This window comes from Anoplopoma fimbria, chromosome 11 (assembly GCF_027596085.1).
Source record: "Anoplopoma fimbria isolate UVic2021 breed Golden Eagle Sablefish chromosome 11, Afim_UVic_2022, whole genome shotgun sequence".
Taxonomy (NCBI): domain Eukaryota; kingdom Metazoa; phylum Chordata; class Actinopteri; order Perciformes; family Anoplopomatidae; genus Anoplopoma; species Anoplopoma fimbria.
Window position 1 is genome coordinate 2,994,093 of NC_072459.1, and position 18,684 is coordinate 3,012,776.

An 18,684-nucleotide genomic window follows, 5' to 3' on the forward strand; every position below is an offset into this window, starting at 1 on the left:
TATTATGAATTAATCTCACAATTTAAAAGGAAAATTATTTACAATTATATATAATTTACACCCATATTCTATTATAAATGAGGGCATCAATACTCTTCGCCTGTATTTTATTAAACAACACTTATGTACAAATATATTCGTTACAGGACATCTCAACATGGTGTAAATGGCTTTGGGTGCATCTAGTACAAATATCCAAACTCCACTATGATACTGTAGGTATTCACACAACATTGAGTAAACACACTTGTGAATTTCAAGCATTTGCAATATTTTTTTTTTCCAAACAAATGTAACCGTTTGAGTGTTCATGGTTTCTGTGCTAATCTAACTGAACCATCAAGTGAGACATTTCATCATGACTTTAGTGAGGACCGTGCTCCTAATGCAGCCGTGTAAACCTTTAAACTGAGGCTTCAAACCCAACACATTCAAAGTACAATCATGCAGCTCCCTGAGAGGTTAAACCGCCGTAGAGTGTTGGCAGCCGGTCCTTGGTCAGAAGTAAAGGAGTCGAGTTCATGTATCACACCTTCTCACCGTGGACTCTCCTTTCCAAAGAGATCTCGCCGAGTGTTAGAAAAAAGTCTGCATCCACATGTCCTCCTCTAGTCATAGGCAGTCTCTGCACAGCGCCACCTGGCCGATGCGGTAGTCTCTGCAGGGGCAGAGGCGCCGGTATTTGGACCCGGAGCCGGCACAGCTGAACAGTAGTGGATCCTGCTGCAGACCACATTCTGCATGCTCCGCTGAGAAGGCAGGGAAGAGGTGGTTCATCTCCGACTCCACTCCGTCACACTGGAGGTCCAGTCTGGAGACAAAGACGGAGATTAGGACGCAACTATAAAGACTTTTAAAGGTTATTAGTTAGTATTCCACTAACACATCACAGTAGTATAATTAATATTAATGTGACAGAGCTGCCCCTTTAACCTGAAGGAATGAAGAGAAGGAGAGATACGAGAGGAAGAGGGCGAGCTGGTGTCTTCCTCATCATTTTGAAACTAGAAGTGCCAACGAGCCGTGACACTGTGTGTGGAGGGAAAGTTACTTAAACCAATGTATTATTTAGCAGAATGAGCAATTCAAGAAGTCCAGAACTAATCAAGAAGTAATCAACAGTGTGGATAGTGCATTGGGCAAGTTCAGAGTTAAAGTTTCATTTTGTATTTGAAGCGAGTCAATGTTCTGTAAATCACAATCACGGCTTTTAAGTTAAGTTGAAAATGGCAAATGGACTTTTTCACTCTCTCCACCGTTCACACATCCACTCACACACTGATGGCAGAGGCTCTAATCTATATGCTAAATTCACACACACACACACACACACACACACACACACACACACACACACACACACACACACACACACACACACACACACACACACACACACACACACACACACACACACACACACACACACACACACAGAAGGACTTCAGGCAGCAATTTGGGGTCCAGTATTTTACCCAAGTACTCTACGACATGCTGTATGGAGAAGCCTGGGATCGAACCGCCGATCTTCTGATTAATAGATGACCCACTCTACCTCTTAAAAAAAGAGCTGCCTCATGTACATCCAAAGATCACGGGCAAGTTTTTCTCATGTCATTCAAAAAAAACTTTATCAGCACATTTTACTAACTTTTCATTTCAAGTATTTTGTCTTAAAGTACAATTTTTTTAAAACTCTGATACATACTGATTACTTTAAATGATGTTCAGTGTTATTTACCACATGCATTAACAGGAGCAAATTAATATAGGCTATATATATAATAAGAAATATTTTTGGGCCAAATTGTCAGTTAATAAATTCTCCCTCCTCTTACGCGTTGAAGGCCTCCTTAATGTTGATGAAGCGATACAGGGCAGGTTCACACATGAGTCCTGCGCTCTGACACGCCTCCACACACGACTGGCCCTCCAGCGAGGCCAGAAGACGCAGAGCGCTGAGTGGCGGCCAGGACGAGTAGGAGCTGGCGTTGGCGGCCCACGCTAGGACGCTGGAGTTAGGAAGGAGGACGAAAGGACCGGCAGCACCGCTCAGCCAGGACGAGTTCACCGCAGGAAACGGAGCTTCAGGGGAACAGAAGTCCTGCAGGGGAAAAGATAAAGTGACATCAGAAATATCATCAGTGTTGCATTGCAAATGCTTTGACCGGTCAGCTGCAATAAACTCTACACTCTGACAAATTATGCATTCAGCTCTGGTACACGGTCTGGAAATAATAAAAGAACCAATGTGACACAGAGCTGTTTATCACAGCTGACAAGTCCTCGTCAATCTTCCAGGAAACGATATGAATGCAGTTATGCCACCCAGTAACAGATGATGTTTGGAGGCAGAATTAGGCTCTGGTGAGGGGTCTGATTAGATCCCCCCCTCAAGCTGGGGCTATTCATAAGACCCAGGTAATAACATTTCTCTGACATGTCCCACTGGCCTCCAGACCCGTTTATTAAAACAGGCTCCCAGGGCCCGCAGGCAATAACCAGGCCTCCGATCTCTCAATCTCTGCTGCTCTTCCACTCCTAAACACAGACGGCATCTGTGACACACACACACACACACACACACACACACACACACACACACACACACACACACACACACACACACACACACACACACACACACACACACACACACACACACACACACACACACACACACACACACAGTGACACACACACATAGTGACACACACACACTCACACAGCTCATCAGGAATTTAACGAGGCATTGAGAGGGCCAAGGTTAAGAGACAGAGATGGATAGCAGGGGAGTTTAGAGGTACTGCTATTTGTAATTATCTTTCCTTTTTAATTAAAATAGTTAATTTTTCTTTTTTTTTGTGGTGCTTGTATGAAAATTCCCACAGTTCTTAGGATTTTATCTTTCTGGTAATCATTGACAAAGTTCTTGTTTATGTGATGAGAGCAACTTTAGAATTATATCTTTTTAACACCACCACTCTGAGTCATAAAGTCTATATAAAGTATTTTTGTAGATCTGAAGGGTATATGTTTTAGCTGAGGTCTGTGCTTTGTGCATAATATGACAATGTGCAGGTGAGTCTGTTTTAATCACACATGAGACCTTGTTACTTAATTCTGCACACTCTATAATGCGATTGATGACTATAATGGACATTTTATTGACAGGCTTTTTTCACAGCAGACATCTTGACTGGTCAAAGTAGCAAAAGTACAAATGCTCATTAAAGATAGCTCTGTTTGATTCAAGTGACCCAGTAAGACGTGACAGTAAGCCAGCTTGCACAACACCCTGAAGCAGCTAAATGGAATTCAGCCATCACTAGGTGACCTCATCAGTAGGTTTCATGTTCATCCAATCAGGTGTCTCAGATCTATGATGTCTAGTTGGATCAATCTCCTGCTGGGTCAGCGGGTCATTGTCTCCATAAAAATGGACGACGCCACAAGAAATCATCCTCACCTATTGTTTTTTCACAAACATCTCTTAATGTGTGTGTTTGACCTCCACCAGTGTGTCTCTGGAGCTAAATGAAGATGATTTTTCAGTTGAATGCCTTCTCCCCGGCTACAGCGACACAACCAAACAAATGTGTGTCATCATCACATGCACTCATCCAGACAATGTTTACAGAGGAGGAGACTGAGCTGTCATAAGAGTCGATTGTATAAAGGGTAAGAGTGTGACGGGAGGTGAGAGGATTATTGGGGGAGATAACGAGGAGGAAAAGTTCAGACACACGCTAGAAAAATGAGGGTAAGAAGATGTTAGTGACTTGAGTCTGACTGAGTGACATAAAACTTGAAAGGTTGAAAATAGTGGAAGAGAAGGTTAAGAAAAGTGTAGGAAAAGAGAAAGAGGAAAGTCTGATGGGAGTCTAAGAATACATGCAAGACAGGTGTGTGTGTGCGTGCGTGCGTGTGTGTGTGCGTGTGTGTGTGTGTGTGTGTGTGTGTGTGTGTGTGTGTGTGTGTGTGTGTGTGTGTGTGTGTGTGTGTGACAGCCCGTGAAGAGATGGTGTCATAGCAGAGGTCACTTTCCTCCAACCTGCCACGGTCGGACACTACACCAACCATCACATGACGGATGTACAAAGAAGAGACAACAACATCCGTAAAAAGACAGTAAAGAACTGTGTGTGTGTGTGTGTGTGTGTGTGTGTGTGTGTGTGTGTGTGTGTGTGTGTGTGTGTGTGTGTGTGTGTGTGTGTGTGTGTGTGTTTAAATGAACAGGAAGTGATACAGATGGACAGGTGAGTCGTTGATACATATGGTCTTAAATATAGATCAATACCATTACTTCCTGAACAGATTATCTATTCAGCAGATGGATTTTGAAATCTCAAAATCTTGCTAAAGACTTTGGATTTCATTAAAACACACAATCATTTATATCTTATCTCTGATTGATTCATTCACATTGCCATTTGCATAAAAGATTGGATAACTAGTCCATTTTTATATAGGAGTATTATTTTTCCCTTCCATCGACATCCTAGAGGACCATCATCGCGAAATATGAGTCACGTGTTCGTCTATTGAACTCACAGCTGCCGCATGCAAAGACTTTAATAGCAGGCAGAGTGGCCGAGGAATACATATTGTGGCTAACCAAATAAGAAATCTCAGAAAGGAACTCCCTAAATAGAAGTTCAGTTAATTGGTTGAATATAATGAGTCTATGAATGCTTCAAAATCATTTTGCTGTTTCTGTTCTTAAAGCTACTATCACTCATTTATCCTTCCCACATTTCTTGGAACTTGTGAAAACGTTTGCTTGAATCCCTCCAAACAGGCGGAAATAAATACAGACACACATTTGGACCAAAAAAAACCCGCAACCATGAAGGTAAGCAGGAGGACAAAAGGTGTGGTGTGTATCTGCTCCTAGAGATGCCTCACAAACACTTTGCTGAGGAACAAGAAACCAACACGTCAGAGAAAATCTATTTCTCTCTCCCGTCGACAAAGAAGCCGAGGCGCCTCACAATGAACACTGACCTAATGAGCAGAGGTGAACACACATTTCCTTTTGTCTCCAATGGCAGTGCTTGGATGCAATGGCTTCCTTCCCTCATTCATATTCCGTCCTAGTGTTGTGTTTACTACCATCTAGACACATCTCTTGAAAATGGGGACGCTGTGGGTGTTTGGAAAAGCTGATGTTAGGCCTGTTCAAATTCTAGAAATGCACCCAAACCACTGCCAACCCGTTGCTTAGTAACCGATTCACATTTATCTGTAATCAGCTAATCAGATAATTGTCAATTATTATGTATGTTCTGTTCTGTAGTTTATTAAAGTTATACTCAGTACTATTATTAGATTTGCACAGTAATGATTATCTCCGCCATGAGAATCATACGTTTGTGTTTGTGTGTAAGTGAGTGAGTGAGTGAGTGTGCAGCTCTGTGTCCATCCACACAATAATTATTCTGTCTGTATATATAATATTTTATAATATTTTAGTTATTGTGGATTTTTTACTTACTTATTTAATATTCTTTACTGTGTAATTACTTATTTAAAATACTTGTTTTGATCTTGTTTTTTACTCTCTGCTGCTGTAATCCTGCAAATTTCCCCGCTGCGGGACTAATAAAGGATTATCTTATCTTATCTTATCTTATCTTATCTTATCTTATCTTATCTTAGATAGCCTCGTAGTCTGGTGCCCAGCTTTGGCTGCATGCTCAAGGACCTCTCATGGTCGTGGTGACTCACCCTTTCTCAAAACAACTTTTACAGCCTGTGTTGTACTTCCATGGACTGCCTGCTGAGCCCTCACTCACTACTCTGAACCGGCCGATAGCGATGAAACAGCTGAGTGAACCGCTGAATGCCTGCTGCTGCTGCTGCTCTGCACCCAGAGACTCAGTGGGGGGGAAACAGTTTGTTCACTTTTACTGTTTTGGACTGCACGTAACGGAACTACTCACAGCTGACTGCATCAATGCCACTCAGACATCTGCATATTTATAAAACCAGAGCGTATCTTTTGTGTGAGACGTGCGAGTGAGAAACACCTCACGTACACTTGTGGTCTTGAGGAGCAGTCAGTCGGTTGTGGTGTGTGTTCGTTCAAACATTGCAGCAGCAGCAGCGTTCGTTGCAAAGACGTCTGGCTGATATCTACAAACGACTGAGTGCACCTTTGTAGATTGAAAAGTCTTTGAAACTGTCAATAACATTTTGTGTCTGTGTCTTTACTTGATATTCAGGTCATACATATACAAACGTCAAAAAGATGGTAATCTGCATGACAAATACAGCTAAATATAATTTTTTTAATGAAAAATGATTCTGCTTATAGTGATCAATTTGACCTAGACAGCTCACTATAAGTAGTTTCCACTGTATTAAAGATATATACTGAATAAAACACACATATTAGGACACTCTGCCTACTACTACTTCTACCACTACTGGTATTTAACCTAAACTCCCTTTGTAGCAATGATTACAATGGTAATTTAGTAACATTATTCATTAACTAAGCTGTTATATTTTCAGTAAAACATTATTGCACTGCACTTCTTTTCTTCTTTTAATAAAGAGCCACATTGAGCCAGGCTCAAGCAGCTGAACAATTAATCTGGTTCCTATTTCTGTGTTTGATTCACACCACCAAACTGTGACCAACCTGATCTGCTTTAAAGGAACAAATACACCTAGAGATAATACTTATTCATTCATTATGACCTTTCCCAGCATGCTCGCTGACTTAGTTGAGTTTTGAGACCCACCTGGTTCTGAATGTAGGCGTGAACTCTTTCTAGCATCCCCTCACAGGTGTACTCGTACGGCAGGAAGGGCTCCACCTGCAGACACAGATGTTCACACAGATGAAGAAACAGTGGGGGAGTGTGTGTGTGTGTGTGTGTGTGTGTGTGTGTGTGTGTGTGTGTGTGTGTGTGTGTGTGTGTGTGTGTGTGTGTGTGTGTGTGTGTGTGTGTGTGTGTGTGTGTGTGTGTCCCAGAAGTAAGACATTATAATTAAAGGAACAGAGCATCTGATAGTTAATCACAGCTGACATATTCATTAGCATGATTGTGAGAGGCTTATATCATGCCACACATTAAAATCAATGGCCTAATACATCACAGGTGACAGCTCTGAAAACTGATTCCATTATGTTTAGTGACGACGACATCAATATGTCAAACAATGGATTAAACTGACGGCCGACCACAGGTCATCCAGGACTGAGGGGGCGGATGTTTTTGGGCATTCTTGGTCCTTTGGGTGCCGTTATCAGTGTCGCTCTTCAGGCCTGTCACTCATTTGTCTGACTCTCTGATGACAGGAAGTGGATTCTAATTCACTGAGACGCAGATCAATAGCTTTCTAGTGTTTTATGCACACAGTGTGGAGGAGAACGCAGCCGGAACAGGAAGACGTTCTGCTGGTGCTGTAGAAGAACGACTGCAGTTTGATGTCTTTGGATGTAAGGAGGTTTATATGACTGTAATCACTACATTTCAAAACCCATTGTGTTTTTATGATATCAATTATTATGAAATATATCAGGATGCATTCTCTCATGAGTCTCAGTGCAGGAAGTGACTGTGCAATGAGTATCTCCGTGGTCTTTAAAGTGAGATCTCATTGTTTACTATTGGGCCACTGAAGCACTCAGGCTTTAAAACTGATAAATGGTTCCTTTTAGTGTTGTGTTCCTTTTAGCACTTTCTTATTACTTTATTTCATCTGAGTTTAATGAAATGTATCTGGCACTTCATCAGATATTCCGCAATACAATTTGCCTTTTGGGCATATTTATATAATAGAATCTGAGCGAGAGAGAGAGAGAGAAAAGAAATGCTTCGACGAGGGTGATTTGAATTCAGCAGCGGAAAAAACATTTTTAAAATGACTGCATAAACTGATGGCATTGCTCTGCCACAACAAAAAACATTCATTTTTTCATGCCATCATCGATGTGTATAAATTTAAACTTGAGGTGGGTTATGCTCGGAGCAGCCATGTCCAGAAAAAAAAGGCACCAAACCCAGCTAGAGGTTAAGATCGGGCAGGTGTCTCAGACAGTTTAGTGCTTCTTTATCAGCCTGTCGCCTCATTTCCATCATGCACTGTTGCCATGGAGCCATTAGAATCTGAGGCAACAGTGTGTCAGACGGCTCTGGAGCTTGCTGACAGAAGACGGTATCTGACATCAACAACATGAGCAGCAGCAAGAACAAACATTATGTGCTTTAAGTATATATATATATATAATATCAGTAAACTAGGATGCATCTCATTAAACTTAAACATTGCATCACATATACCCAACTCCTAGTATCAAAACACGACAGAAGTTGAAGAAAAGCTTTGTTAATTTGGAAAAAATGCGCTTATAGGTTGTTTTAGTTATATGAGAAGATTGACCCCACATGTTTGTTCTGTAACTATAAAGCTACAGCCAGCAGTCCATTAGCTTAGCTTAGCACAAAGACTTATTTATATGATATATGATTATCTATACTATAGTTAACATACAACAGCGATTCCAAATCACAATTTTTTATTCAACTGTGTCTGAATCAAATATACATGTACTTAAATGCTCGTTAAGATGATTCATTTAATCCTTTACATAGAAGGTGAAAGGTGTGATTGCTATAGTTTTTCCTTCCACTAGGATCCACCTTTTAAGCACTTAGCAGCCTCACATGTGGTATTTCATTTTGCCTCTGTCAGCAGGACACACAGGGTATATTTAACACCCCTGGCATGTAGAGGCACACGTGCGTCGTGTCACCGCCGTGTTGCCTCGGTGTTGTTCTGGCGACAGATTGAGCACAGCGTGATTGATTAACGTGATCTGCTTCGGACAATGCTTTCTCTCTGCAGGGCCGGCCTCTGGAAGGCTGCCATGTAAACCCAGGTGTGGGCGCAGTTTACCTCCTGAGCCTCGTATTGTCTCAATCAATTAGCGGTTCGGAGAGCGGAGGGCGGGCCAGCTAAGCATTTTGATGAAGAAGAGGTCAATTAAAGGCTGAGGGCTTCAAAAGTGGGCCAAGCCGGAGAATAAAGCGTGTAAGAGCAAACTATCATCATCATTATGCAGCCGTGTACTCTGGTAGACTAATATTAGAAGGCCATTATTTTGTTGAATGAGTAGTGCTGAGCTTGAATGGTAAACACCAATAAATGAACATACATTGATCCTCATGATCTCACGGATGGTTGCATCAAACTCTTCGGAGTTATTGAAGTCGATAGTGATGACATGCGGCCTGCCAATGTACTGCTCTGCATACGGATGCTGAGAGGACACCTGGGGAGGAATGAATGGAATATATTATTCACAATCGCAATAAAACGATTGAAGTTGAGATCTGTGTAATCAATATTAATTAGTTTTTTAGAAGCGGCATCATCCTCATGCTTAAGATTAATTATAAGAGCGTGTACCTTCCTGGAGGTGGGCTTCCCTCTGAAGAAGTCATGATTGAGAGAGCTGTGAGAGGGATTAAACTTGGGTTGTAGGAAGATGCAGCCATTGGCTATGGCCTCCAGAGGGGCGGGACCTTCGTAGGGGAAGCCAAACCCGATGAACAGCTTGACGGGAAAATAAAAAGGAGGAGGAGATGATGAGTCTATACACTGAGCTGCTCATATCCAGGTCAACACACACCTTTTCTAAGCTCATGAAGGCCTCAGGGATGTTCCCACCTTGGCCTTTCTGAGGAGCTGCTGCAGCTCCTGCTGAGGCAGCAGACCGTGGTTCTTCACAAAGGCAGGCACCTCTGGAGGACGCTGGGTCTCGTAGTAGACCGTCCCGTGGATCTCCATGTAGCGATGCAGAATGGCCAGGAACTTTTCCTTTCCCTTTGACACATACAGGCACAAAATGAGATGCAAACTAAAACATGTTTGGTTACTGCTTTATCATCGCAAACACTGCTACAAGGGTGGGCCTATTTGTTTCAGTGCACCAGATCCGTATTGGTTGGTTTCAGCCTTTGATTGCTCACTTTGTGTTTGGCAATATGTTTGCAATGCCAATACTTTTGCCCTCAACGTATCAAATAATGATCCGACCGGCAGTTTGAGCAGATTATTTGGCAACTTTGTCGAGCTGTTGTTGTCTTATGTTGCTTTGAAAACTCACATATCAAGGAGCAGACGTCTATGATGTTCTTATTGGACTGAACAGGCATCCTCTTATTAGCTTTTTCTTGTTTTTATGTTGGACTGTTGACGTTACACACTGAAGTTTCCGCTGCTGCACCGACACCGCTATGACCGGTTAAATGATTTGAGTAGATTCATCAGTATTACACACGACCACTCTTTAAAGGGCAGAGGAGAAAAGCCCAAAGGTGTTGGGGAGGGCAGTAGTATCACTGCAACCTGAACAAAACTATCGGTTAATGGAAATGAGCCGAGCAGATCCAATGAGCTGAGTCAGCTGTTGTTAGCTCTAACGTCATCATTTTGGTAACTGGTAACTGTCCGGTGCCTGTAAAGTTCTAAAAGCTTAAATCAATGTTTATCTTCTTTGTTGCCCCGTGGAAACAATTTACTTGAATCATTTCACTGAGTTTATCTCAAAAAAAGTGTTTCTGGGGGAATGATATGAATTATTCACTAATTATGTGTCTTCAAGGCATAAATCATTTATAAATGTCATCTGAGTGTTATTCCTCATTTTTCATCCTGGGCCATTTTAATGTCTGCGAGAAACAATGAAATAAAAATCACACTTTCTTCTTCTTCTACCTACATTCTTGGATTCATGTGAGTCCCAATGAATTACAATTATGACCCATTTTATAGTGAAAAGGAACGTATGACAAACATTCTCAACCTTATTCCTTCATATATCCAAATCTGTTTTAACATTTTTATTTTTATGAAGCTCCTCTGTGCTACATTACAGAATTCATGTTTTAGTAACAGATCTAGATAATGGGAGATATTTTACATAATTGAAATACTTTTGAATGTCATTTCAGGAAACAGAACTGACATCCAAAAGTTGGGCTATGATAAATTCATGCGTTATGAAAAAAAGATTTTTTTTTTGCTATTCGAAAAATCAATAATGCCAGTGAAAAGCAGGTGTACTTACTTGAAGCTGTGGGAATGCATCAATGATGCATCATGGGATGATGAATGTAGAATAGTACAGGGTGAGAAGAGGGAGGGCAGCGCAGTAGTGAGAGGAAGGTGTAGAGGAAAAGACAGAATATGTATGTATCAAGTATTAGTCGTTTCTCCTCTCATAGGACCTTCACAGATCCCAAATCCCTCATATGAAACTCAGAACCATAAAAGGTGGAGGAAGAGACCGCTCTCATCGAGGGGGGGTTCATTGTCTGCAGAGACCCCGACACTACCGGCTTCATGGTGCAATCTGTCGGATGCACAAATGTTACACTGCAGCTCAAGTTGTTGTGAGAAACAGGGAATGTTGTGTTGGTGGAGGAACAAAGCTGCAGTCAGTGAAGAGAACCAAACCTTGTGGGAGGCTGCAACACACTTCAAAGATACAGCAAGAACGGGAAACCTTGCCAGCAGCTCGGAGGGAAAATTTACTCTCTAAACAAAAACGATTGTTCCTCTACCATCACACCTCAGGCCAGATTCCTGGAGGACAAACTTGTTTGGAGGAAATGTAACAGCCAGTGGGCGTCGTGCAGGTTTGATTAGGAAAGTGAGATTCAAAAGTTCTCCAAACTTTACATTTACCTTGATTTTATCAGAATCAGAGAACCTCATGAATGCAACAACTATAACGTTATGATCTCACCTTTGGGCTACAACTTGAGCTCTGTTTTTATCCTATATTTGTTCAAATTTAAGCAAATAGCAGTTCCTGTTTGCAATGAAACAATCAATGTACAGACGACTTTCACTGATACAGGAGAACATTTAAAAAAGTGAGGATTCTCAGGCATGTTATGGAGTTAAATGACTGGATTTTGTGTTTGATTTCTAAGCTGATTTCTTTTATAATTTAATATCGATAGTGGTAATATCGTAGGTTGTAGGTGACACTGAATCACTGTAAGTATCGTGTGAGTGTTCTGAGTTAAGACTCCCAGGAGGAGGATCATTTTTGACTCAAACTCCCTTCATGCAGTGTCTTTGCGTCACGCTTCTCCTTCCCCACCTCCCCTTCATCTCTCCTGAGCCCCACTCACAGTTTGAAAACCTCTGCCCTTAATCATGGTTCTATTAATACTTTGTTGGTGTCGCTACCCAACGGGTGCCCTAGATCGTGGCCTACTGCACATTTAAACATTAAGTTTGTCCTAAAATGATTTTGTTTACTATAAAGTAGTGTATTTGAAGCTGAGGGATTTGATTTCTAAGGAGAATGTACAAAAACAACCAAACACTACATTGTTAAACATAATCGGAACAAAAGTACAGTGTTTTGTATTTGTGGGAGCCGTCTGAGAAATCACTCAATATGATAGACGATGTATTGTTACCCTCTGAGGCACATGGCATCTAGCAAGAGGAATGGGACTCAATATGTCATTTTTCTGTGCGTTTAGACGGCATTATCCAAAATGGAACCTGATAAAAATCACTTCTTCTCCCAGCATTTTGCATCAAACAAAGTCAACATTACAGAGATTCCTGATTGCAGAACCGCTTGTGTATGTATGAAAGATCAGACAGTAGTGATTGTGATCATGTTCGGTTCTTTGTTTTTCTATGTGTGCCTATTAAATTTATTTGTAATTTTTCATTAGAAAGCCACAAAGTAAACATTTTAAAGTTACCAAATAACACAAAGCATGATAGATTACAGGTTCTCTTTTTACATTTTTGCAACTAAACAGCCTCATCGCACAAATGAAAAAACGTGCAACAAAAAACAGATGATTTGTTGACAGTGTTGCAGGGGTTACTGTGTGCTACTGACCTTCCACATGCTGGCTTCTTTGCCGTACACAACGGCCATATTGTTAACCTTGTTCCGCTGAATGTTCAGTCTCTCCGTCTCATTCAGCTCCTCCGCCACAAAACCCATAAAGGAGTTATCTGGAGTGTGGGCTGCCAAGGACAAACAAAGCAATTGGCAACACAACTGTTAAAGTCCAATTTCATGTCTCCAAAACATACGACTGAACTAAAGGACCTAAAGTGGAGATCCGGGCTGCTGTGCATGCAGAGAATACCGAACGAAAGGAGAACTGTGCGGACTCTGAGAAGCTGCAATTTATAGTGTTTTATTATGAATAATTGTTCCATTCATTTTTGAATCAGTTAAATAAACAATACAGTGTATTTGCAATCACATCGATTGGCTGGTTGACTTGTGTCGCAAATCAAGAATGAGGTGAAACAACTTTACAGAACACTTCCTTCTCCGTCATCTTTGCTGTAGTTTTAACCTTCAAAGATTTTTGGGATTGCAGCTTTAAAGTGCCGCAGTTTACAACTCTCAGGATAGGAGACAGCCAGATGAACGGTAACACACAAAGGAGGTCTACTACAGCAGGGAGACATCAAGTGGGAGGGAGAAAGAAACAGTATTTTCAGTCAATGTTCAGGCCCAAGATGAAAGCTTTCACAGCGTCGGGCTTTGTGATGAAAGTATTGTGGAAGCAGCGGGGCTGCCGATTGTCGCTGAATTAATCGGAGGTTACACAAACAGAGGAAGTTTCTCCTGTCACCAATTTCAAAAATGCGCCATGAATGCTTATGTTTGTTCCAGAGTTCTCTTCTTAGTCTGACTGGTGGTGCTTGGCCTCGCTGTTACAGTCTGAAGACTTTATAAACTCGCAATCTGCTCGCACTTACAGTCACATAGACACATGCACAAAGTTTTTGAGATCATCTGTGAGAATTATGCAGATCATTTCACTTCAGCAAAGAGACAGTCTGTCTGAGAGAAATGAAAGCCCACATACGGAACATGGTCATGTACTGCTGGCCGTGGAGGTTCCAGTAGCCCCAGTTGGTCCGGTAGCCGTGCAGAGTGGCGTACTCCTCGTGGTTGTAAGCAGGCTCCGTGCCGAAGGTGTCAATCACTCGGATGTGGCACCTGAGACAAAATAAGAATTACGCTAAATTAAGCTGAAATGAGATCAAAGTTTCTTTCAAATAATCCCCTGATTTAGTGAGACAAATACTTGCTAAAGCTTGTTTTCTTCCACCTAATGAAGCACATAAATGCTTTCTTGGAAACCAGGCGAAACATTGGAAATTGATACATCCATCTGTTTCGGAACACGACTAGCTGCCCCTCTGGTGTGATTTCTTCCACGAGTGTGTTTCGCTGATGGTTCAGATGGTGAGTAGCTGCGACTTGGGTGTGTGACACAACTATGTCACAGCAGGTGTTTTGCTCAGGAGCCAAAGAAGCGCAGTGTCGATTGTGAAGTCGTATAAGCGGTTCTCAAGAAACCTGAGGCAGCAATACCACAGGCCCAGCCATCGGTCCTTTTCCGAAGAGGCATATTGTTGCACTAGTTCTGCTACAAGAAGAACAATCAACTGCACCTAAAGGTTTTCTTCAGAAGAAAATGTGTTGTCTGTACTTCCAACAGGATTTTGCAAGTACCAGCTCATCTCTTCTTACTGTAGTACGTTTACATTTTTCTGTCGCTCAGGCCTATTTTCTTCCACCCTACTCCACCCAAGTTCCGCCCTAATGCGCTGTCATTGCCTGCTACTAAACGGCTGTGATTGGTCATCTACATCGAGCGGACCTGGTCACTAAGTGCTACAGTAGGTCACATGTTTATCCCGTTGATAACGCTTCTTGAAAATGGAAAATGAGCTGAGAGTTTTCCAGAGTATTTCACATGTGAGGTTTGGGCTGTAGACGTCGTTCTACATAAACAGGATGTAAAAAAAACTGTCAACAACATGACAGCCATGAAAAATGCTTTTCTCATTTTGAGCTATGAGAGTTCATTTCAGCACGATAACTGTCTTGCTGTCAGACTGTTGGTTTGCAAAGCTGTCAGTGGTGATGGATATCAAAGTCCCCCCCCCCTCACTGAGCCGAGCCTACGAGCCTCAAGGTGAGACGTCAGAGGCTTAAATCACAGCCTTGTTTCACAGTCACCACAAGGCCCTCTGCTGGAACAGATCATGACACAAACTGGACAAATCTGAGATGAATTTGAGTCAAACACTTGGACGAATCTCTGAAATACATTTGAAGGAGATGCAAAGCTTTCTTTCCGCGAGTGAGTCTCTTTGGATAGACTGGAAAATGCTTAAAATTCCCTCTGATAATGTGAAGGCTACGCTTCAACAGGGAATAGATTACATTCCTTTGACAGCATCAACACTAAAACATCTTGAAACATGTTGTGTAAATGTCCTCCCAAATCAAAATCACACAGAAAAACCAAGGAGGAACAGAGGAGAATTGATGCTTTAAGTTTACAACCAGAGAAGAAGAAAATTACATTAGCACTTTATCAACAGTGAATATTCACACTGACAAGTCAAAAAATCGATTGATGTAATCCGATCTGAGATTTATCAATGCCTTGCCTCTCTAATCAGTGTCAGGGCAGGAGAGGGAATTAAAGCATTGGTCTTTCACTCAGGGACAGCTGAGGAGTGCTGGTCGATCAGCTGACCTTGGACTGATGCTGAGTGGAATCAGAGGAGGTTTCCACTGCCGCTCTGCCAGGACCTCGTCTTACAGAGCTCAGAAAGCAGGAGAATCACCATGAAATATTGTGAAGCACCTTTCTCGTCTCATGAGTAAAATGTGGAATAAAAACAAACCGCAATCCAGCTCCATAATACCGTCTAGCAACATGACACCCAACATGATTATCATTATTTACACACTGCTGTGACCTCTTTCCTTCTCCGTAAATACATTTTCTTCCCAGAGTTGTTTTTCTGTGTTTGGATAAAACTGAGGATTTGCTTTTTACACTGCTCAGCTGGAGCTAAAGATCAAAAACTGAATTTACAGAAAGAAACAAGCCTAGAACCAGCTTAGAATTGTGGATTGTTTTTTGTTTAAACATTTACAAATATATGATCTATATTTTAATGTAGTTCATATCTGTGTAGTTTGTGTACAGGCTTCTTCAACTTTCCTAAGTGATGCATATAAAGAGCAGAGTTAGTGATGAAGCCTGCACCTGGTTGATTGATCACTGTGTAAAGAGGCCAAATTGGATCCTCCATAAGGGAGAATTCTGCTGATGCACAGTGAAGCTACCGGCCCAGTGTCCACCAGCCTGCAACACCAGCCAGTCAATAAGCCAATGCTTAAGTATTTCAGCATTAAGGCAATTACTGGTAACGAAAATGAATGCAACAAACAAGCACTGCAAATGGGAATGAAAAGACACACTTATATAAACGAGAGAGAGCGAGAGAGGGAGAAAGAGATAGAGAGAGACTGACTTGTGCTTCCTCAGTGACAGACCCATGTGCTGCTTCATCTGCTGTAAGCCGTGGTAGTCGGTGTAGATGAGGTCAAAGGGCAGAGGTCCCGTCAGAGGGCAGCTTCCTCTTCCTGGAGGGACACCCAAAAACCTGCAGACAGGTCGGGTGAGGTTTAACCGTTGAACTGAGCCAAACAGTGTGCACAACAACAACAACAATCACTGTAATCCAACAGAAGAGATGAAGAACACAAAACTTAAATAACCATTGTACAGTATCGATAGAGGCTGATCCATGTGTGGACAATTTCAAGTTGTTTTGGGATTTATAAAAGGAAATTGCACACACGTACGTTAGGTTAAATTAAACATTTGTAGTACTTACATTTCCTCATTTGTATGGATGCAAACATATAGTGTGAAATCTAAGAATCCAAGGTTTTTACTGCTGTACTGAGACATTTCTCCCATTTCTCCGTGTGTGTGTGGGTGCTTGTATCACTTCTCGCTTGCATTGTTAGCTTTTTTTTTTCTTGCTAGTGGCATAGCTATGGATGACATTGTCACTCTGTTGGTCGGTTGATCTATTGCCTATGGACTGAAATATCTCAGCAACTATGACTGCCATGAAATTAGTGCACATATTATTGCTCCCCATAGATTGATCCGTAATAACTTTCATCCTCAGATTCTTCATCGTGCACCACCATCGTGTCTAAATTTCAATGTGTCAAATACTTTGGTTTATAAAAAATGGCAAAAAAGTGAGGGATTTTGGACACAGCACTGCTTACAACATGTATTAATCCAGCCTGAGTATTATTTATTTTGTTGTGTTTTCTGATATAATTTGCCCTGTGCTGGTTTTCTGTTACTACAGTGAACGAGACGGGTTTGATCAGTCGCGATAAAGCAGCTGCAGCCTGAAGAAATAAGACATGAATAACACCCAGACGAGAGCGGTTACAAAAGAGCCTTATCTTACCAAAACCAGGAGAGACAGAAGATATAAATGTATCGTCCGCTATGACAAAGTACGGCGCGGCTTCAGAGCGCTCTGCTTTCAGTTGGGATAAAGGTAAAGTGCTTTGTTTGAGGAAAAACCCAATCAAGTGTGTCTGTTTTTATTACAAGAGGAAGAGCCGCTTTGTCAAACTTCAGTATTCCTTCAGAGACACATACCAGTACAGCAGAGGAAGAGTAAGTGGATGTGCAGATCTGTAAAATACTCTGCGGTGTGCTAAATGTAGTTTACTGGAAGTCAAGATAATGTAACATGAGGCAGTTTGTAAAAGCATTTGTTTAGACATGATAATAGAGCTCTGGGGGACCACTAAACACACACAAACAGACTGGTACTACAATATTTTTCCATTTACTTTGACCGAAAACGTAATAAAAACGTGAGAAACTTTAAGCTCAATATCTAGACACATGTACTGCAGCTTTCTACATGTGTAACCGAACAAATTAAAGGCAATAGAAAAGGTACTTGAGGTTAAATATCTAAAAAAATAACAAAATGTAAACTTTCTTTCATCAAAGCTCTGTCAAGGCTTCGTATTATGTCTCATATTTCAAAGAAAAGCAAACCAAAAGCATTGAAAGCATCTCTGTAAAGGATAAAGTATTCAAACATTGTCTTCAGTCACTGTTTGCTGGAAAATATGAAAGCGTTCAGTGTTTTCAAAGTGCATGTAGTCCATGAAAGTTTTCGCAGTGGTAGTCACAGACCTATGACCTCACACTGCACTCCCTCTTTCTCTCACTACCTGGCTCAGAAACACATCCTGCGCAACCCAGCGTCCACACACACACACACACACACACACACACACACACACACACACACACCTACAAAACAAAAACCTGTATCGATCCTTCTTTGGACAGTGAACATATTCAGTCAGCACCGCAGCCTTTGGAAACAGGCATAGCGGCCGGTTCCCCTACAGTAGACGGGATAATGAGAGAGTGTGTCAGCCGACGGGGCTTAAAGCTGCGGTTTCATCAGTCAAAAGGTGCACACTCTGGCAATTCAGCGCTTACACAAACAAACCTGCTCTTCACTTCTTCACGCTGTTTTTCTGTTCTATATATTGTGTGAAGTACGCAGTCAGGTGGATACAAAACAGTCCAGATTCCAGGTTCTGACCACAGTAAGGTCACATAATACAGGAAACTGCAGCAACTTTGATCTGCTTTAGTATGAACCGTGTTTTAGGGCTATTTCAGAAAAAAATGATAATTTCATAGCTGGGGAGGGGGAAAATTGAATTGTTGTTTTTTTAATTTAAAAAAATAAATAAAATAAAAAATAAAAAAATCTTTTTTTCTT

At 41.5% G+C, this 18,684-nt stretch overlaps 1 protein-coding gene across 2 annotated transcripts in view; it reads right to left on the minus strand.

Moving 5' to 3' along the window:
• Nucleotides 1-456: 456 nt before the first annotated feature.
• The window catches only part of LOC129098776 (alpha-1,6-mannosylglycoprotein 6-beta-N-acetylglucosaminyltransferase B), a 48,966-nt gene continuing 30,738 nt past the window's right edge, over nucleotides 457-18,684 (minus strand). Inside the window, exons 9-18 of one of the 2 annotated variants that reach the window (XM_054607880.1) lie at nucleotides 16,366-16,497; nucleotides 13,890-14,023; nucleotides 12,899-13,029; nucleotides 11,090-11,095; nucleotides 9,688-9,843; nucleotides 9,427-9,573; nucleotides 9,173-9,289; nucleotides 6,753-6,827; nucleotides 1,839-2,104; nucleotides 457-811 (exon numbers count right to left, since the gene is read on the minus strand). In XM_054607880.1, coding sequence (XP_054463855.1) covers nucleotides 613-811; nucleotides 1,839-2,104; nucleotides 6,753-6,827; nucleotides 9,173-9,289; nucleotides 9,427-9,573; nucleotides 9,688-9,843; nucleotides 11,090-11,095; nucleotides 12,899-13,029; nucleotides 13,890-14,023; nucleotides 16,366-16,497 — 1,363 coding nt within the window. In that variant the 3' untranslated portion in view covers nucleotides 457-612. The remainder of the gene's footprint in view (nucleotides 812-1,838; nucleotides 2,105-6,752; nucleotides 6,828-9,172; nucleotides 9,290-9,426; nucleotides 9,574-9,687; nucleotides 9,844-11,089; nucleotides 11,096-12,898; nucleotides 13,030-13,889; nucleotides 14,024-16,365; nucleotides 16,498-18,684) is intronic. The other variant, XM_054607879.1, reaches the window with a different exon arrangement.